Source organism: Penaeus chinensis, chromosome 33 (genome assembly GCF_019202785.1).
Source record: "Penaeus chinensis breed Huanghai No. 1 chromosome 33, ASM1920278v2, whole genome shotgun sequence".
Taxonomy (NCBI): Eukaryota; Metazoa; Arthropoda; class Malacostraca; order Decapoda; family Penaeidae; genus Penaeus; species Penaeus chinensis.
The window spans coordinates 33,960,397-33,983,258 of NC_061851.1; the positions used below are offsets into that span (position 1 = coordinate 33,960,397).

General features: G+C 41.1%; 1 protein-coding gene across 2 annotated transcripts in view; it reads right to left on the reverse strand.

The window, feature by feature from the left end:
• Positions 1–13,392: 13,392 nt before the first annotated feature.
• The window catches only part of LOC125043366 (microtubule-associated protein RP/EB family member 1-like), a 45,885-nt gene continuing 36,415 nt past the window's right edge, over positions 13,393–22,862 (reverse strand). For both annotated transcript variants that reach the window (XM_047639457.1, XM_047639455.1), the window contains one exon: positions 13,393–18,000. In XM_047639457.1, coding sequence (XP_047495413.1) covers positions 17,935–18,000 — 66 coding nt within the window. In that variant the 3' untranslated portion in view covers positions 13,393–17,934. The remainder of the gene's footprint in view (positions 18,001–22,862) is intronic.

Here is a 22,862-nt window from a genome sequence, read left to right on the forward strand (position 1 = left end):
AGATTGTGACATTCAAGATACCATATCGGAAGTTAGCCATTCGTTCTAGTTGTTAGACCGAGAGGGGGGGGGGGGATACTCCGATTTATTGGGTCTCAAGAAAAGGAGAGTAAAGGCTTCACGCCTGCGAGGAGAACTTCGTGTCATCCAAATATGGTTGCAAATAGTGACCAGGAAATATAGAGAGGACGATGGAAGGTGTCGAAGCATAGGTAATGAATACCATCAGGGCCTTCATGGGTGTTGCGGAACGACTATAAGGCAGAGTAAAGTTGAAAGCAAGAAAAAGGAGCGTTATATGACTCAGCAGAGGACAAGGAAAAGGAGATGGGAATGCGTTCTCTGGTGGTCTTGATGGAAGAAAAGTGTGGAGAAAGATGACAGTCACTACTGAACTGACTGAAACAGTCACCCACTTCAATGCCGACTTGGAGAAGATCAGAGAGGGGGGTTGCCTGACAGTTCATGGATCCGACGCCAGACAGCAAAAATAGATGTAGGAGATATAATCAAGGAAATAATTTCGCTAGCTAGTTTTGCTGTTCCGGATTTTGCGACGAAGATAGGAGGATGCCCTAAGGTCTGACAGCTGCCTAGGAGTGTCTCCTTTGAAGCGGTAACTGTTCCAGGCTGCGAGGTTCGGGGAATGGCTGTAGAGGCAGCTCTTAGGACTGTAACTGTGAAATATTGTTACGTATCTGAAATGGACGAGAAGAAGGGTGGGAGGAGAGGAAAAGTAGAGAGTGAAGTAAAAGTATACCAGTCAGCTCTATCAAAATACCATCGTGGGCGTCTAGAACTGACCAATGGAAGTCTAAATGGAGAGGAGGGGAGCATACAGAGAGGTCAAGGCATGGAAACGATTGCGTGCGCATGTCAAAGTGTGTGGGTCAATCTGAATAAAGAACAATAAGGTTAGTTTTAGAGAGCAAGCGTTCTAGGGATCGGCCAAGGGTGGTAGTGGTGGAATCACCTCAAAGAGTGTGGCGCAGTTAAAATCAACTATGAGGAAAGGTGGCTATAGTTGGGAAAGTAGAATTTCAAAGGCAATAAAGTTACTGGGTTGGGAAGGGGTGAAGTAGACTGAAATAATTGATCCAGCGGCGAAAAAAATGTAAAAACTGTACAAGGGACAGTGGTTTGAAAGAGAGGTATAGCAGATGGTGCTTCCTGATGGATAAGTATAAAGACGAGACATGATGCGAGTGTGAGAAAGACAGAATGATAATTGGGAGTTGGTATGAGGATGTATACGAAGAAAGGACATGACGGAGATCAGCAGGTCTGTGAGAACGGAAACCGCGAATATTCCAGTGTAGAAGAGCTATTACGAATTAATCAGCGATTAATAAGGGTAACATATGTGCTGAAGTTGGAGGGAATGAGATTAGGGATGAGGGGTAGGAAGTGAAGTGTCAGGAGGGGTGTCAGGAGGTGGAGGATCCGGGGAAGGGCATTGTGGTGGCATAAGGGATTCGCGTGTGTAAGGGATAGTGGGGGTGAATGGTGGGTTGATGTAGACAAAGCAAGGAGGGATGGAGTGTGTTGGGAGGGAGTAGGAGGAAGGGGTGTAGGAGGAACATGAGTAGAAGGATGGACGTCGGCAGTCACTCTGAGAGTAGAGGGAGTGGGAGTAGTGAAATTGGGGGTTTCTATGTCGAATTGGGACATGATTAGAATTTTTTAACATCTTCAAGAGTTTCTGGTTGGGGAGTTTTGAGAAATGAATGTTTCTTATAAGGGGAGAGGAGGAGACAGGTGTCTAAGGAGTAGAAGAAGAGGTAGGCGGAGGAGAGGGTGTGGTAGATGGGGTGGAACGTTTAGAGAGAGGGGTAGGTGTCGGGGCAGTGGTAGAGATTGAAGTGTCTGGATTTAGAATGGAGAAAAAAAATGACTGGGAGAGGGAAGGGCAGGAACATATTCAGGGGAATGTAGGCACATCTTGGGAGGAAGGGGGAGGAGCGGAGTAGGAATTAAGAAAAAACCCTATTGACGTGCCTCCTGTCTGGACCCACATAAAGGGAGGCCAAGTTTGAATCTGAAAATTTCCACTTCACACTCAAGCTTGTGGGTAGGGCAGCCCCTATAAAATACATTTATGGCCAGATTGGGTACATAGAGGGCATCGGGCTGTGGAGCAGCAGTGACTGGCAGGGTTTCCTAGACGCCAACAATTTTGATATTGATTGGGGATGAAGGTTGATATGGTCGGGCAGGAAGAGACTCTCTGCCAATAGAAACATTAAAGGGGATGTCATGTCTACGGAAAGTAATATTAGCAGTATTGGTTGGTAACTTACGGCGGCCACTAGGAGGAATGGTGTAGCATTGTACTGATATAGTATCGTAATCCACGAAGCAGGTGAGTAAAACTTCTCCACAGTCTGACCAATCCTTGCCGTAGACAGGGCAGTTTGTCGGGGAGTTGGAAACAGCTCCGGTACAAGTATTAAGAGAGGAGTGAGGTTGGGTTAGGATTGGGTTTGCCAGTGAAGTCAGTCAGAGTTAATAATGCTTTAGTTTGGGTTTCGAATGTAACTGTGACAAGGTGTGAACGATCGACTGTTTTATGGCTGCGGAAGGAAACTTTGCCTACTTGTTTTTGGAGTTTTTTTGAGACATGGCTGGAGTGTTGTCAGAGTAGGGGACTGTAGAGGGGATCACGAAAAATCGATCCCATTTGGCTAGGCTAAACAGAGTATTCAGTATATTTGTAGAAGTGTGGGTAGTACAAGGGCAGGGACGTGTGGAAGAGGGAGTAGTGTTGAAAGAGGTAGTACTGCTAAGAGTTGGGCAAGAGTAGAGTATTAATAAGGGAGGAGGTGGTAGTAGATGAAGAAAGCTGCAGGGTTGGAAGAGATAAAGTAGAGGATATTGAGAGAAAAGGAATGTCTTCTGGAGGATGATTTGAATTAAAGGATTGTAGGCGTTGAGGAGGGAGTAGTTAGTGTTCAGAGTCATGACCAAAGGAGAGTAGGAGGAAGAGGGGTAGGGTGAACTTGAGGAGAAGGAGGATGACTATCAACAAATACTTTGAATGTAGAGAGATTGGAGGGTGGATTAGGGAGCAAGCGTTCTCTTGGGTCATATTTAGGAAAATTTGGACGTCTTCCAGATTTTCTGGAGGGTGTTTGGTGGGGAGTCTGAGAAATAATGGTTTTCTAGTGAGGAGAAGAGGCTATGGATGTCCGATAGATGGGTGTAGGACAGGATGCATAGAAAAATGGGGTGGAGCATTTAGATTGTCTAGAGCGAAAGGTAGAGTGAGAGAGAGTGTAGTAGCATGACCCCAAACCTGAAGCTCAGCGTACTTCCCAGGTTGGGCATGCCCAGGTCCGCCGCCCTGTCCGCGCACATTGGACAGCGGGCTCCCCTCGTTCCTTGCGCGCTTACACAGCGCTCGCCTACATAAGCCGCGCAGGCCGCTAGCGAGATCACCAATCCCCGATCCTCCAGCAGACCAAGAGCATAGCACCAGCACACGAGGACTGCCCAGTCCTTAGCCGACTGGGGAGCCTACCGGCTCCCCCGTAGAACTCCAACTTCAGTCTTCATCACCCAGCCATACCTGTGGGCACTCACACCCACACAGTCACTCCCTAAAGAGATAAGACACCAGACTTAACATAGTAGATGGCCACATATCCATTTACTATACTGGTGACCCCGGAGTGACCCGACAAATGGAGTGACACGTTCCGGTATATCGCTCGTTCGCTTAGCTCATTCTCTGGAGGGGGAGTACCTGTAGTAGCATGACCCCGCAACCTGAAGCTCAGCGTACTTCCCAGGTTGGGCATGCCCAGGTCCGCCGCCCTGTCCGCGCACATTGGACAGCGGGCTCCCCTCGTTCCTTGTGCGCTTACACAGCGCTCGCCTACTTAAGCCGCGCAGGCCGCTAGCGAGATCACCAATCCCCGATCCTCCAGCAGACCAAGAGCATAGCACCAGCACACAAGGACTGCCCAGTCCTTAGCCGACTGGGGAGCCTACCGGCTCCCCCGTAGAACTCCAACCTCAGTCTTCATCACCCAGCCATACCTGTGGGCACTCACACCCACACAGTCACTCCCTAAAGAGATAAGACACCAGACTTAACATAGTAGATGGCCACATATCCATTTACTATACTGGTGACCCCGGAGTGACCCGACAAATGGAGTGACACGTTCCGGTATATCGCTCGTTCGCTTAGCTCATTCTCTGGAGGGGGAGTACCTGTAGTAGCATGACCCCGCAACCTGAAGCTCAGCGTACTTCCCAGGTTGGGCATGCCCAGGTCCGCCGCCCTGTCCGCGCACATTGGACAGCGGGCTCCCCTCGTTCCTTGTGCGCTTACACAGCGCTCGCCTACTTAAGCCGCGCAGGCCGCTAGCGAGATCACCAATCCCCGATCCTCCAGCAGACCAAGAGCATAGCACCAGCACACAAGGACTGCCCAGTCCTTAGCCGACTGGGGAGCCTACCGGCTCCCCCGTAGAACTCCAACCTCAGTCTTCATCACCCAGCCATACCTGTGGGCACTCACACCCACACAGTCACTCCCTAAAGAGATAAGACACCAGACTTAACATAGTAGATGGCCACATATCCATTTACTATAAGAGGAAGGGTAGGCGACGGGAAAGTGGTAGGGATTGGAGTATCTGGATTTAGACTGGAAAAGGAATTTGAGTGGGGGAGAGGGGGATAAGAGGTAGAAAGGTTCGGGGTAGAGGGAAGACATACTGGGGGAAATGTTGGGACATCTTGAGAAGATGGGATGGGAGCTAAGCGTAGGACAGTTTTGGAATAAGTAGAAAGAGAAAAACGTCGTCGGCGTGCTTCTTGTCTAGCCTCAAGGAGAGTGAGGCATAGCTTGAATCAGAGATCTGCTACCTCTGATTCGAGCTCGTATGCAGGGCAGCTCCAATAAAATACATTATGGGAGCCAGTGCAATTGACAGACTTGCGTGACTGAGCAGGGCAATTTAAACGGCCATGACCAGTTTGGGCACATAGAGGGCAGCGGGTTGTGGAGCGAGAGTGTTTGGCTGTGTGGCCAAAATGCCAACATTTCTGACATTGACGGGGAAGGGGTCGGCATAGTCGGACAGGGCAGGACACTTCATGGGGGGGGGGGGGGGTCATGTCTACGGAAGCTAATCTTTGCAATATTGGTGTAGGACTTACAATGGCCTCTGGAAGGAATAGTCTCCCACTGTACTGCTACCGCATCCTAGTCGATGAGGCAGACAAGCAGGTCGTTTTCATAGTTTGACCAGTCCTTCTTGTAGACAGGACAATCAGTCGGGGAAACGGAAACAGTCCCAGTACAAGTATTAAGGGAGGAGTGAGGTCAGTCAGGGTACTTAGTGCACGAGCTTGAGAATTTTGCCAACTTGGTTTTTGGAGACATTGTTAGAAGAGTCAGGGGCTGTAGGGGAAACCACAAAGAATCGATCCCACTTGGCTGGGCCAAAAAGAGTACTCAAAGAGTTTGTAAAGGTGGAAGCAGTAGAAGATAGCACTGTGGGGAAGAGGACAATAGGCATGAAGAGTAGTAATAAGGAGGGGGGGAGATAATGAAGAATACCGTGCAGTAGGAGATGGAGTGGAGGATGTTGGGAGAGGAGTGTATTCTGACAGTTTAACAATGTCCCGTTTGGATGATTCGAAATGGATAGAGCTGACAGCAAATATCGAGGAAGGGGTATTAGTATCAGTGGTCGGAGCTGTGGTCAAAGGAGAGGCAGGGTCGGAAAACCAGAGAAATCTAATTTAGATAAGCTAGTTGATGAAGAGGCAAGTCTTAATGCTCCTAATCGAGGCAAAAGAATCTTCATTATTGGCTATGATGAACCTGAAATAAGCGGGGAAAAGAAATTATCTACCCCTTTGGTTAGACCGCATGATGGTCCAGGGTTAAGCGACTGACCAAGAAATGCCGTGCCCATGGCTCCCTGAGGTCGTTCAAGACTGACACAAAGCCAGCCTTTCATCCTTTCAGCACGGCTCTCACACCTTAGGAAGTTACAGAAGAAGGGGATGAAGAAGAGAAGCAAAATTAGTCGAGATTAGTGCTGAGGTCCATTGTAGGGGTGATCCCCTACACTGAGCCTCAGTCTCCGTCTCATAATACACCCCCTCCCCCCACGACAACAACGAGCAAGGGATTGAGGGTATGCCGTCTTGGAAAATATTGACCAAGGATGGTAGTTCTGACAATTGGGGCGTGAGCCAGCCGAGCACCTCTGGTGGCCATTAGGGGAATTTGCCAACCCACGCACTCCTCTCTTCAAATCACTCACTCGTGTACGAGACTTTGATCAGCTCGGACCTCTTTTCAGACGCAGCAGCAATAGGTCCAAAGCCTTGTGCCACAGGAGCTACCCCGGTGTCCGAGGCCTCTCGTAAATTACGTAACGTAAATTTCTATTTTTTTCAGCACTTTGTGCTTTGCCTGCACCTTCAGTGCCTTGATTTTGCAGGTCACACGAGACTACAGTAGGTGTAGTCAGCACCCCACCTCCGACCCGCAGCACTCTTCTACACTAGGCTAGCCATTACGGGCATTGACCCCTAGGTAGGGAGGCCCAGTAGTCTGGGGCGTCCTTTGGGCGCGCTTTTTCTTTATTCTGAATTCCCTTCCTCTCCATGTGATTTCCCTGAGCCTACCAAGTACCCTTGTGGGCTCCCGGATTCGCTTGGGGGGTGGGCATCGAATTATCGCCCTTCGCACTAGGCAAGTTCGGCGGTAAGGAGGTGTATTCCACATAACTCGATCCCTCTTTGGTACTGGAGAACGTAACCAGGCTTCCACTGGGGGGGTAGATGACGAAAACTGCCACACTCTTCTCTTAGCTATTGCTGTTAGGTTGATTAACAATAGTTAAGGGTTAATTGGTCCCTTTAGAACAACGGGTACGGGCCCAGGGGACGGACTCGGTCCGATACCCATCATGTGCGATTCCTCGGCTACCCCTTCTCCTACTCAAGGAGGGGGGGACGACCCGTGACTCCTCTAAGACTAATGCGACCTTGAACAACGGAACCCCTAAAGCTGACAAACAAGAACGACGATTTTTTTCAATCCCTCCACAGAATGCAAGATATTTGACTGTCAATTGTGTGAATGACAATCAATCACTTTTGAATGTGAGCCCCTTCATCATCAAGAAGGTCCTTGATGGTCAAGTGGACAGCGATTTTGATTTTGTCAAGAAATTGCGAGATGGTAGCCTCCTTGTAAAACTGCAATTCAACTCCCAGGTTAAGGACTTGCTTAAACTGACGCAGATTCATGATCTGAAGGTTAACGTAACTATCCCTATTGGCCCCAATACTTGCAAGGGAGTAATCTTTAGCAGGGATTTGAGGAGAATGGAGGAGAGTGAAATTCTGGAAAATATGAAGGACTAAAGCGTAGTGTACGTGAACTGCATGACCAAGAGAGACGGGAATGTGCGAATAAAAACCGGATTGTGCTTTTTGACTTTTGCTTCAAGTAAAATTCCTGAGTATGTCACGGTTGGATATGAACGTGTCCAAGTGCGACCTTACATTCAAAAACCTATGCGCTGTAATAGATGCAAAAAAATTTGACACACCTCATTACGATGTATGTACTGAGAAAACACTCAAGTGTGCTAACTGTGGAGGTCCCCATCAATCTGGCTAAATTTACCTGTGGTAAATGTGCTGGAGATCATGACACTACTGTATGTACTGAGAAAACACTCAAGTGTGCCAACTGTGGAGGTCCCCATCAATCTGGCTAAATTTACCTGTGGTAAATGTGCTGGAGATCATGACACCACTGTATGTACTGAGAAAACACTCAAGTGTGCTAACTGTGGAGGTACCCATCAATCAGCAGCTTGAAGAAGGAGACTGAAATATTAGCATACGTGAGAGGGCATGATGTTAGTTACCGTGAAGCCAAGAGGAAAGTTGAAGGTTTGACCAGCAAACTCAATACTTCCTACGCTTCAGCAGCAACTAACAACACTTCCAGTGCAAACAACATCAGTAAGGAACTTGCAGCTAAGGATAAAGAAATTGCAGAGTTAAAGGAAACAGTTAAGGAATTAATGAGTCAAATCAAAGAATTGAAAAATACAATTCAACAAATTGCTGAATCAACCCAGCAAAAGCAGCAGCATCATAAGGAGGATGATACCAAAACACAATCTGGATCGCACCTTTTCGTCCAGGCGGCTCCTGCTAGAACTTCGCCTGGTGTTTGGTCTGCTTCTCGGAGTAGATCATCCTCCACCGGGCGTCTCCCTGGCAGCGAGACGCAGGACATGGAGGCTACTGTCTCCAAATATACCCATGGAAGGCCCCTGGGTAGCGAGGGAGAGGAGGACGAACCTCCCTCCCAGAAAAAGAAAATTATAACTGGCGGACAAGGCACTTCCAAACCCCATAAAACGTAATCATCGCGTTAACCATTATGCAATGGAACTGTCGAAGTCTTAGATCTAAAGTAAATAACCTCAGATTATTAGCCTCGTCCTATGCTCCCGATATTATAGTCCTACAAGAAACACACTTAACAAACCTCATCTCTGGCGAGGTCGTATCACTGAGAAACTACCATTTGTGTCGGAAGGATCGTGAGGGTAGGGGTGGAGGCGGAGTCGCCATGTACATCCACCATAGACTCCCTTTTACAGAGGTGACTATTGATTCTACTTTGAAGTTTGTCGCATGCAAAGTAAAAATCAGTAACACGTATCTGGCTACATGTTCGGTTTATTGTCCCCCTGATAAAGTGGTAATTTATGATGAGCTCTTTGCTCTTCAGGATAGTCTGCCACAAAATAAATTAATTTTAGGTGATTTTAATGCTCATCATACATTATGCGGTTCCCTGCGGGCGGATGGTAGAGGTGAGCAAGTAGTTAAGCTGATTAATGATTCTGATCTGGTCCTTCTGAACAATGGTAGCCCGAAACGGGTGGACGATAATACTGGTAATTTGACCTTTATAGACTTATCACTGGTCTCTTCATCAATAGCAGCCAACTGCCTGTGGCACACCATTGATGACTCATTTGGAAGCGATCACCTTCCTATTTTGATTGAATATTCATGCGACACAGCAAGAACGCCTTCAGCGCCGAGCGCCGAAATTTAACGTAAAAAGAGCAGACTGGGTCGCCTTCATAAGGAGCGTCAAGCTCGAACTTGTTGGAGAAACCATTGATGATAAAGTAAACCATATTCAGAATTCGATTTTAGAAGCAACATTGATATCCATTCCTAAAACTTTGACAGATAGCGTTAAGCACAGAGTTCCGTGGTGGATACCAGATTGCCGGAGGGCGCTGTGCCGACGCAATAAGGCCTATAGGCTTTTCAAAAATAACATCACGAATGAGAACTTTTGCAACTACAAACTAGCAAGAGCTAGGGCTCGTAGAGTAATTAGACAAGCAAGCTTTGTCTCTACAATAAATAACAATACAAAAATATCAGAGGTTTGGTCCACTGTCAAAAAAAATCATAAGAACAATACATCTTGCAAAATTAAAAACATCATTCAATTTCGATTCACCGAGAGACATTGCTAATGTACTCGCCAGGCAATTCTCTTACACAAGCAGCTCAGACAATTACCATCCCGCTTTCCTGCCCACCAAGGAAGCCGCTGAGCTGCAACCTATTCACTTTGCCACAGGAGATGACTTTGATTATAATAAAGACCTAACAATGAATGAGCTTGTCCGAGCCCTAGAAGCCTGTAGAGGAACATCTTCGGGCCCCGATGAGATTCGATATGAGATGATAAAGCATCTTCATCATGATGACATGATTAAGTTGCTAGAAGTGTACAATGAAATTTGGAAAAGCCACACTTTTCCAAACTCATGGCACTTCGCCCACATCATTCCCGTATTGAAAGGAGGGGGTAATCCCAGATCTGCCATCTCCTACCGCCCAATTGCGTTGACAAGTTGCTTATGCAAGGTCAGGGAACGAATTATTAATAGTAGGCTATTGCATTTTTTAAATACCAGTAATTTCCGAAAGGGACGCCAAACTCTCGATCAACTAGTAAAGCTGGACAGTCATATTCAAGAGGCAATTGCCAAAAGAGATTATTTGATTTCAGTATTTTTAGATATAGAAAAAGCCTACGACATGACATGGCGATATGGCCTACTCAGAAAAGTTTATGCTTTTGTTTTACGTGGAAACTTGCCTTGTTTTATTAAAAAATTCATTTCTGACAGAACTTTAGCTGTCAAATTGTTTTCCGACAATGTTACTTTTTCGGACATTTTTGTCCAGGCAACGGGGTCCCACAAGGAAGTGTCTTGTCGCCAACATCATTTCTATGTATGATTAATGGCGATATGGCCTACTCAGAAAACTTTATGCATTTGTTTTACGTGGAAACTTGCCTTGTTTTATATAAATAATCATTTCTGACAGAACTTTAGCTGTCAAATTGTTTTCCGACAATGTTCCTTTTTCGGACATTTTTGTCCAAGCAACGGGGTCCCACAAGGAAGTGTCTTGTCGCCAACATCATTTCTATGTATGATTAATGGCATCCTACCAGCTCCTCCTCGGAATCTTAAATACTCACTGTACGCCGATGATTGTGCATTATGGCATTCCAGCAATAATGCAGAGTTCTCGGCAAATCGCATCCAACTCGCACTGGATATGATTCATAACTGGGGCCTCCACAAGAAAGAGTATTGGGGTAATTTTTTTCACATAATGGTTAATGGTTAAAGCCAAAATAAATGTGCTAGACATCTAAGGTCATGTAGCACTATAGTTAATGTTAGTGAAGGGTGTTTGGGTTAGTGATTAGTTGTTAAAGCTGGGTTAAGGGATTGGTGAGTGAATGGGTTAGGGTCGGATGAGGTAATGTAAAGGATTAGATCAAGTGAAGGATACATATGCGTTTGAGGAAGGAAAACAGGTTGTCAAAGCAGAAAGTGTGAGATTCTGTAAGGATGTCTGATAAGTTGGGATGTCTATGTAGGGAGGAAAGGTGGGAGAAAGTAAGTACGGGCTGCTTCAAAACGTGGGCATGACAATAGAATATGTGGGACTGAAAGAGGAACATTACATAGGGACATAGGGGTAGATCGGATCGTGACATTAGATAGGAGTGTGTTAGACGGGTGTGGCCAATGCGTAAGCGGGCGAGGGCCATTTTTTCACATAGAAAGATACGAAACATCAGACTAACTTTAGATAACCACCCAATACCCATTCAAAATTCTGCTAGATTTCTTGGTCTATTTTTTTATTGTAGACTTAATTGGAAAGACCACATTGGTCAGTTAAAGAATAAATATAAAAAAACACTAAATTTATTAAAGTGCATTACTGGTAATAAATGGGGAGCTGATGGAAAGTCTTTGCTAATGATATATAAAGCCCTGGTTGATAAATGATATCCTTTTGTTTTATATTTTCAATTTGTCACTTGATATATTGCTTAAGATATTTCTTGTCTGGGCAGCATTGGATGAAAGAAAATTTTAACACAAGTAAGCGGATAGATCGTCAACCCGCAACCAATTTAAATTATTCCGTTAATTCTAGTTTCGGTGTGGCGAAATGTTTAGATTTAGGTTATCTTAAAGATTAGGCATGGGTAGGTTTGTCGCTCAGGATTTAACAAAGTCCAATGTTGAAGGTGAATAGGTTTAGCAGTTCTCAAAAAAAGATAAATAAGTAAATGAATAAAAGAAGTTATCCTTTCCAAAAGCATCGAGAGACCTTGTGCCTGCATATGTATTTGCATTTCAGTCACTTCAAGAACTGAATTTATCCATAACTGACAGGCACATTCTGCACAACTCATAAGTAAAGGATCCAACTAAACTAGGAGCTGGACGGTCCATTAAAAATTGATTATTATATTTCTTACATGTTCTCATTCAGGGGGAAAATCAACAGTGCAGGAAATGCAGTAATATCTTTGCTTGGTGAAAATGGCTTTTCTAGGCCAACCACCAAAGCCAGTTTGAAGTATTACATTTCACAAGGAAACTTTCATGGAATATGAACCATATATATATATATATATATATATATATATATATATATATAAATATATAAATGAATATAACATATATCCAGCCATGGTGGCACATTCTTTTTGCAAACTATCACTCAGCCAGGGTTCTCTCTTACACAGACATTAGCGGGTAGCACAGAATTCTATTCTTTGTTATTTATGTGGTAGCATAAATAATAAAGGCCAGTCAAATGGTAATTTATGATGGAAAAAAATATAGAAAGCTGCTATTTGTTTCAGCACCCTCATAATACTTAATAACGTCAATAAATTTTTCTTTGTAAAAATCTTGCTCAATACTTTAGAAGAAAAAATGTTTTATATAAATTATTCCACAAAAAACATTCTATACATTATTATTTGTTTCTTGCACAAAGATCGTACCATATTAAAATTTTACATCTAGGTAAGTAATATCACCTGTAATGTTATTTTAAACAATATATTCAAGCATTTCTCAATTTCCTGAATTATCTTAATGTTTTATGTTTTTTTGGAGAATATGGACAAGGACTGTTAGAGCCTAATATCTGGAAAATTACTTCATCAGGGAAATGCCGTGTTTGTGAGGGCGTACTTTCTGAGGGAGAGATTCATGAGGTTGTTGAAAAGTTTAAGAACATTGATAGACTATAGTATGAAATGGAAAGATAGAAAATATTTTCAGTTAGGATTGAAAAGTGTCACTGGAACAGATCCCAAAGTAATTCAGAGATAACAAAATAGAGATTTTTATATTTTTCATGACTGTATTTTGTGGTGAAGGTGCTTCTGAGGATTTCATGAACAAAGCAAAACACCTTGAAGTGATTGGATGGAAAACAGAAGGTGATGCTACTGTTAGTGTAAAGGTTTAGAGCGGAGTATATTTAGAATAACTTGCAGGCTATTGCATGTCTTTAAAAGCCATAGGCATACCATGCATGATCAATCTGGCGATGCTATTGCAGATGAATATTTCTAACATCGGATTACTCTTCAGAGAAAATACCTGTGCTGATGTTATTTTCAAATTTATTTTCACTTGGTATATCTTTCTCAGTTTACATTAAAACTATTTTAATTATAGGAAAGGTTCTGTGTTTGATAAAGGTTTACAAGTATGAGTGTATATATAATCAATCCAAGATAATATTTAAAGAAGGCACACAAAAGAAATGTTTTGTTACTTCTTGAAATTGTTTTAGGAAACTTTTTAAGTAAGTTACTCAATTCTTTAAACTTATACAAGATGGAACATAAAAATATTCCTATTTATCAGCTTTTATGTATCATGCCTGCATATATCAAACCATATTCTTTAAAGTTGGCATGATCTTTTCATGAAGGATGCAGATTACCAAGAAAAAGCCAAATCATTTCCACATTTTATTGGAAAAAATCAACTTTGCAATTGATTATGAACCACTTACTGCACAGAACATTGAATCAGTAAGGTGATATAAACTTTGTCCATCTCCAGTTCAAATGACGAATAATAAAGAAATTTAGCAATGTACAACATTCAACAGTCAAAAATGATAAATAAATTAATTCTAATAATTAGTCATTAAAAAAATAAAAAACAATAATGGAAGTGATAAAATATACTTATAAAATTCAAAACATGACGCTCATGATGATAATGTTAGTATAACGACAATAAGAAAGATAATAGTGATGACAATAAAATCATCAGCTTATCTATTTCATACTGAACACATCCTGGCATTTGTTATTCATAATCTTCTCCATGAATACATTGAAACACTGTACTCCTGAGATATAAGACTATTTCCACACAAAAAGATCTGATATCCATCTACAAGTGGAGGGAAGGCACAAATCACCCCTACCCCCCACCACAAAGCACCCAAGATCTTGCGGTTTGTCGATCAACCTTTTGAAACTCTTCTCATATTCGTATTGATCATCTCTCTGGTTTATCATCACCAAAATTCACTTAAAATGGAAAGTACAGATTCATAATAATTATTATCAACAGTGTAATCATAATGATCATAATAATCACAGTGATAATGAAATTATAATAATAATGTAACAAAAGAAATATTCATGAAAATGCTACAGGCAGTAAATAGATAGAAGCAGGCTTTTTTTTACCACAAGGATAAATCTTGTCACATGCAATTCTTTAGTTATACAGGCATAATGAGCTCTATATGTGTATACAAATATACATATACATACCTGTGATACATATGTTATATATGTGTATATATAAATATACTGTATACATAAGCAGAATTGGAGAGTACTGCGAGTACTTCTAGACTTCAAAAATGTACTCTTCCTGCAAATTATACAATAAAAGTACCAGTTGCTGTAACCATTGGAGAAACTGGTCCAATAATACTATTTATGTTTATAGCTGTACTTGTCAAGGAAATAAATATTACTGCCAGTACTTTATTTGCGACAGCCATGATTTTGCTATCATTTTTGGGAAAGCTAATTTGGAGCATTTTACTTGTAGCTGCAGTAACTGGTATATAATTTTATAGGTGGAGCTAAATTCTTGAATCTAAAAGTACTCGCTGTACTTCCTAGCTCTGTGCATCTATACATATATAGACACATACATATACATACAGACATACACAAATAAGGTATATGCATATATGTACATATATATAATGTATATACATATTTACTTATTTCTTATAAGATACATAGGGATTCAATATGATGCTCTCTGCATTTTCAAGAACTGCTGCTTGACACATCACACTTCATGTAGCTTACAAATCTAGCATATTGTACCTTTGGTGGGCTGCAGGTATTGCGTGTTATAGAAAAGCTTCTTATCCTCTGTATTATCTAATGCAGACTGTCATGTAACATTTTTGCAAGTCAAATGTGCATATCAAGGTGGTTCACACACGAGCATCAGCATATTACATTTCATATAAAAGAATAAATGGTCATGGAATGCATGGCAGGCTTACAAAATATACACTTAATACATAACAATCAAAATTAGAACCAAATTAGATGGAACAGTAACTGATGTATGGAAAGTATACCTGACCATGGAAAAGGAACACAAGCATGTGGTTCATAACTACAGCAAAATGCATCAATAAAGAAGCATTGCAGGCTTTAAGTCATGGACTTGTTAGTAGGTTAAAAGAGCATTTATCCCTAGAGTCCAAAATTATTGCCCTAACCATATTTCACTCTGAAGAGAAACAAATTAACCCTAGACGATATCAGAGCTCAGTACATCATCACTTTCACTCTCACATTTCATTCAATCTTTTTAAGTACTGAAAGCCTCCTTAACTCTTTATGGTGAGAAAAGTGTCAGTCTTAGAGTTTATTTAAAGGGTTAGCATGGTACCATCTTATGTACTTCCCTTATGCAATGATAATAATTAAGTAGTCGACCAGGAAAATGTCCAAGTACAGCAGAGTGTAACAGCCATTAGCAGGGATGTGAAAAATCTGTGAACATTTGAAGTGTCAGTATCATAAAGTAGTAAACTATTGTATCTGGATAATATTGATGATGTGTGTGTGAGATGTAATAAGTAAAATATTCTTCCATGTTAGAAAACTAAAGGGATCTTCCCTGCTCTATGCATAGAACTTCATTCTTACAAACTACATATTTGAGAGCATACAGTATATATTGCAGCCATCAAGAATTTTCAGTCTTATAATATGGAAAGCAAAATAAAATAAACATTAAATATGCTTATATGTGTGTAGGACATGTAGACATGTGTCAAAAAAACTCACATTTAGAAAGCCATTCATTCTTCAGGCACGTGCCTTGAACACAATCATATGCACATACTCACATACCCATACAAACGAGTGTATGCTATATCTTTTAGGTAAATATTCATATTTTCTCTTTCCCATTAAGAATTAAGCTGTCCTAACATACCAGATCATTTCAGCATATTAGTTGGAATGGGACAACTGGGGATCTTTAATTAAACAGGGAAAAGAAAAGGCAGAAAAATATCTTACTTTTCCATGTACATGTACAGAGAGTACTAAAGAGAAAACACATACATACAAAAGCAGACTTACTTAAAAACACACACTTAAGACACTTAATCTCCATATATCATCAGAAAATCCAACACAAAAACTAATAACATAGGTTTCTCTAAAGGAAAATTAAAATGTCAGTTAAAAGTCACATTTGAGAAAAAATGGTTACTTTCTCTAACACTTACTTTGAGCATGGAAAACACACATCATCTCTGTAAATGTGTAGATAATACCAACGTAAGCTATAAAAGAACAATAAATGAGAAACAAACTATATGTGCACTTTTGTAACTGTCAAGAATAATATCGGGATACACAGATAGCACAGCAAGATTGGCCCTTTTGAGTTATATTTCTATACTTTTGAATGTGCACATAATCAATGTATGCATTGAGTTTGATTTTGCATTGCAAGAAGATACCAAACAAATAAAGTTCACATATCAAAATTGAAAAAAAGGATACCCCAAAGTCCTTTGCCTTCATATGCAAACCCTAGAGGGACTTAATATCCCTGCTTGCAAAGGGTGACATCTTTCGACTTTTAAATCAGTATCTTGTGATCCTTGTGCGGTTTCAACTCCTGTGTCTATACATTACATATTTGTGACAAACCCTTTTGAGTCACTAGAGCCAGATTTTCCCTTCTGAAGTCTCCACTCAAGCTTCATGCAACCTGCAGCCCATCCACTTGATTACTGATAAATAAACAATGGTGAAAATTCATGTTACAATAACCATGTAAATTATTTATAATTTCAAGAATGTAAAAGTTCAGCATCATCCAGTGAAACCAATTTATAGCCAGCCATATGAAATAACTCAGTCCATTTGATTATGGCATTCTCATACAAAAAATCACAATTATAAAAGCAATTACAATATGCCACACATTACATAGTTGTTAGTATATCCCTAATAAAAAAAACGTGAAAACCTAACTTTCTGAAAGGAAAAGCTCAACGTTTACACAACTGCAAAAGGATGGAAACCTACTTGGCACACAATACAAGAAGTCAAGTTACAGGTGTTGCTGTGGATCTAATCTTAAGTACTGACTGAGACTTTGGTAATGCTGTATCAGTCACCCTACACAAGAGGGATGCTGTTCGAGGTAAAGAAAAAAAAATCTTACAAAATACTGTGACACAGACAAAGGGGAAATTAACTGGACATGAGAATGCATTTGGTACCATATTTTTAGGTTCTATACAAGTTAAAAAAACAGGTTTGCTTTAATTTCAACCAATCATTCAATCCTTTCAGCATCCTGAACCAATGGAATTAGTCTTCTAATTGTAGGATAAAAACCTAAAACATTTTGGGATTGTTGCAAATAATTTATTTTGCACATAATAACAATATGAGTAAGCAATGAAGACATTACAAGAATTACAGACAGGATGACAGGATATGATGTGCCGTGCAAAACAGCAGGATTGTAAGGCAAAGAAGTCCTAGGCATTTGTGAATTATTGTCCTTACATAATACCAATCATATCTCCTTGAATTGCGAGTAAAAAATAGTCGGAAATGTCAGCACGGAACTGGTTACGAGTTAGTTCATAATTAATTTCTCAAAGAAGGTGACTTAGGAGGAGGACTTGTATCTTTTTTTTTATCCTTTTATATCTATTCTTTTGTGTGTTTATGGGGGATTTCAATATTGTTAGCGAGTCTCTTGAAAATAATTTCCTCAACCACTTGAGTCTAGTTCCAGCTGAATCATCATAAAAAAATAATAAAAAAAGACAAGGTAGATATGCCTCCACACCAAGGACCCGCACGTTACAAGCCCTCAAGCAGTGATTTATGGAACAACAACACCTAGACTGCAGTGCCCGCATTGGACCCACATTGTGTTGTGATGGGCATTGGTGATTGGTCCCTTAGTACTCCTCTTCCTCTGGGGGGGGAGGAACATCCTCAACATCCTCTGGTGCAGCAAAGCCATCCTGGAGAGAGAGAGAGAGAGAGAATAGGTTGGGTTTTGTTAAATATTGTTATTGGTAAAATTAATAATACAAAAAAAAAGGAAAGAAAAAACTACCAATAACATTTTTATCATGCATTTTCTGAAAGAAAAGAGTAAAATCTTTTACTTTTATTTTTAATCCATTGTTGCTTATACTGTGCTACAGAATGGGTGATGTCAAGTGTAATAAAGCAAGCAATACATGTGATTCAGCACCTGTTATCTCAAGCTAGAAAAAAAAAAAAAATCAAGAACAAGAGAAACCACAGACCTTTTAATAATGAAAAAACAAATAACTTATAGCCACTTGTGATTCACGGATGATAAGCTTTCAGCTGAAACTAAACACAACATTCCAATCCTAATAACAGCAAAAACACACTAAAATTCTCATTCAACATTGAAAAACCTCGTGTTTCCGGGTCCATGAAAAATAAACTAAACCAATAAAAGTCCTATAACATTTGAGAGTGCATTTATCAAAGAAAGGAAATGAAGGGTGAAGGGAAAAGGCAGAAATAACTGACAATTAGACTTTTCAGTAAAGATCCAGCAGCACTAGTACTAAAGCCTACTGATAATGCAGTCTTAAAATCCTCTAGCATATTGGTATGTTCTATCTAAACCATTTCCACATCAAACGTGTAATAATCATTCCTAATATGCCATGACCTTCTGTTAAAATATAACCCACATGATATTAGTCTCTGTGCCATAATGTTCAGAGCAAAATCATGGTGAAATGTCCAACAAGTACAACACACTTTACTGCAGACACACTTACATACACATCCTGCAACAGCTAACCTACAACCACACAACACTTGGACCCAAGTATGACTAGTATTTAACCATGCCAGTGAACATGGTGAAAATCATGTCAGTTAAAAGATCCCAGTAGCTGTGATGATACCTCAGGAGTCAGGCTAAGAGCTGGACCAGAACCAAGCTAACACACCACCAAAATTTTACCTGTTATGAAGGGGGGTGGGGGGGGGTAAATAAATAATACTAAAATAAAAACATTGATAACAATTCTTTTTAACTTTCTATATCAAAATGCATATCCAGCTATCCTTCATATACTAATACACCCATAACTAAAGGAAACAAACTGTCAAACAAGTTATCTTCACTCGTAACATATCCCTCATGCACAGAATTATCCCCTACAAGTTAACCCAAAATCTTTGGGAAAATGTTCTGTTCACTGTAGCATTGATTTGTGAAATGTCTTTGCACATAGATCGCTCTGCAAGTGTTTAGCCACAAATGAATCAATTAGTAGACTTTGTGATTTCACTTTTCTTTGAGTTTGCTGGAAACCTTTTTTTGTTTACTAATAGTATCAATAGTGATGCTGTTATATTTATTATAGACATTATTATTATGGTGTTAGTGACATTAAAAACAGCAACATTAGATACCAGAAACTATTTTCGAAAAACCAAAGAAATGGGTAAGAATGTGAAATTTGAAATTTGCTCATTGACGATTGAATACTTGTGGAGATATCTATGTGTAAAAACAATTAATAAATTAAACTCAGAGTAGGTATGGCACGTACGTAATGCCATCCCCAGCGACTTCGGGTTAATACTAACTTTACCTCAAATTACCCAAACCCTAATCATGCCAGAGTCACTTATAATGAACCACACCATGCAGAAGCAGAAATAGGAGAGCTGGAAAGATAAACCTATAAATCTCACAGAAAAGGTGTTACAATATTTGCAGGATTAGTAGGGTTATGGGAAGCATGTATATGAAACAGGAGTGAGAGAAAAGGGAAGTGTGAGGGCAAGGGGATGAAGGGGGGGAGAAGGGGAGAGAGAGGGAGAGGGGGAGAGAGGGGGAGGGAGAGAGGGAGGGAGGGAGGGAGGGGGAGGGAGTAAGGGAGGGAGGGAGGGAGGGAGGGAGGGAGGGAGAGAGAGAGAGAGAGAGAGAGAGAGAGAGAGAGAGAGAGAGAGAGAGAGAGAGAGAGAGAGAGAGAGAGAGAGGGGGGGAGAGAGAGGGAGAGAGAGGGGAGGGAGGGAGGAGGGGGAGGGAGGGAGGGAGGGAGGGAGGGAGGAGGGAGGGGGGAGGGAGGGGGAGGGGGAGGGAGAGATGAGGGCGAGAGAGGAGAGAGGGGGAGGGCGAGAGAGGGAGGAGAGAGGGGGAGGAGAGAGGGGAGGGCGAGAGAGGGAGGGAGAGAGGGGGAGGGCGAGAGAGGGAGGGAGAGGGCGAGAGGGCGAGAGAGAGGAGGGGAGAGGGAGGCAGGGAGGGAGAGAGAGAAGGGGTGGGGGAGGGAGAGGGAGGGAGAGAGAGAAGGGGTGGGGGAGGGAGAGGGAGGGAGAGAGAGAAGGGGTGGGGGAGGGAGAGGGAGGGAGAGAGAGAAGGGGTGGGGGAGGGAGAGGGAGGGAGAGAGAGAAGGGGTGGGGGAGGGAGAGAGAGGGAGGGAGGGAGGGAGGGAGGAGGGAGGGAGAGGGAGAGAGAGAGAGAGAGAAAGAGAGAAAGAGAGAGAGAGAGAGAGAGGAGAGAGAGAGAGAGAGAGATGAGAGAAGAGAGAGAGAGAGAGAAGAGAGAGGAGAGAGAGAGAGAGGAGAGAGAGAGAGAGAGGGAGAGAGAAAGTTTAGGATAGACTGACAAGTCGTATATAATATAAGAGTTTCAAGTATACACAATGAGCAGAGACGTACAAAAATATTTTCAGAATGTTAGTGTGTATAATTACATTCTTATTCTGGTTAGTATGTTAATCACAGACTGTTTTCTTTTTTTTTGCCAGTCAGTCCATTTAGTGATCAGAGAGCAATTAACAGCTAACAAGCATGGGTTAATTCAAATGATGGTAAAAGAATACACTAACATAACCAATAACCTTAACCTTCCTATCCTACGTATCTAATAAAATAAGGGAAACAACAATAAAATCATCAGTAGTATAGCTGATGGTCAATAAAAACAATGGAGAAAAAAAAAAAAAAAAAAAAAACTTTTACACTGTACATACATCGACAGTTTGTTTTTCATGTTATAAAATCTTTGTACACTTTGAAATTAATCTTAAATCCCAACAATGTTTAAAACATTAAAGTAGTACCGACAATTTTAAGACCTGCAAGCTCATGTAAAAGACCTCTTCTAATAAATGATCGTGCAAATGGGAATGCACATTGCAGAAACATCAATAAGCATAAAGCCAATCTTTATTTAAAATAATCCCTTTTGAAGCAAAGACAAATAAATCAGGTACACTTCTGACCTTAAAAATGCCACAAGAAATTAAGAAAACAGTATGGAAGAAAATAAGAAATATTATCAATGATAAACCACTCCGGTCAATCTTACCAGGTGTACTACTCTTTGCCGATTCACAAATCTAGCAAGTCTAGGCAATCAAGTTCAGTGTTTAGGATTTCACTTGCAAATTGCACAATGAATACAGATACTACACGTGTAATTTTACATTCTATTATTCAGTATTAAAATTCTCTTGTATGATGTCAACCACTCTTCCATTTGAGGAATATTCTGTTTTTTTTTTCCAGAAGTGATGTAATATCTGCACATGATAATATATTTAAAACTTAATGGACCCTCAAAACTTGGTAATTGCCAGTGCTAGTGAGTGAATAATGATGGTAATGATAAACCAATCAAGAGATAGCTGGCAATTTTACTCTCCCACATATATCTAAAATGAACACAAATAAATTATAACATACATAACATTTCAGTATCGTAAAAATATGACAAACATCACCTTGCAGTATAGTGTTATGCATTTTGCAAAATTTCTGTTGAATACTTATTCTGGGTGTCTATACCACTGATCTTTCATTCCGGCAGATGTATTTTAAAAAGTATGACAAAATTGGGGTTAAAAATACCCCACAAAAAAAATACATATACCCTATAATATATATTTTATTTACAAAACACAGAGGAAAAGAGAGAGAGAGAAGAGGAGAGAGAGAGAGAGAGAAGGAGGAAAAGAGAGAAAGAGGAGAGAGAGAAGAAGAGAAGAAGGAGAGAGAGAAAGAGAGGAGCAAGAGAAGAGGAACAAGAGGAGAGAGAGCAAAAGAGAGAGAGAGCCGAGAGGGGGAAGCAAAAGAGAGAGGAAAAAGGGGAGAAAGAAAGAAAAAGAGAAAAGAAAGAGGAGAAAGAGAGAAAAAAAGAGAACAGGGGGGGAAGAGAGAAAAGAGAGAGAGAAGAGAAGAGAGGAGAGAGAGAGAAGAGGGAGGGAGAAAAAAAGAAGGAGAGGAGAAAGAGAGAGAGGAGAAAAAGAGGAAAGAGAGAGAGAGAGAAAGAGGGGGAGAGAGAGAGAGAGAGAGAGGAGAGAGAGAGAGAAGAAGAGAGAAGAGAGAGATTTGTTGAAAAAAAATGACAAATTTGGTTTTTAAAAAATCCACCACCAAAAAAAAAAACATATACCAGTATAATATATATTTTAGTTTACAAAACCAGAAAAGAGAGAGAAGAAGAGCAAGAGAGAGCAAAAGAGAGAGAGAGTTAAAGAGTGGAAAAAGAAAGGAAAAAAGAGAAAGAGAGAGAAAAGAAGAGAGAGGGAAAAGGGAAAAGGAGAGGAGGAGAGAAGGAGAAGAGAAGAAAGAGAGGAGAGAGGAAGGAGAAAGAGAGAGAAAAGGGGAGAGGGGAGAAAGAGGAGAGAGGAAAAAAGAGAAGAGAGGAAAAAGGGGAAAAGAGAGGAAAGAGAAAAGAGAAGAGAGAGAAAAGAGAGAGAGGAGAGGGGAGGAGAAAAAAGAGAAGAGAGAAGAAGAGAATGAGAAAGAGAGAAAAGAGAGAGGAGAGAGAGAGAAAAAAGGAAGAGACGAGAGGAAAGAGACGAGAGAATGAGAGAGA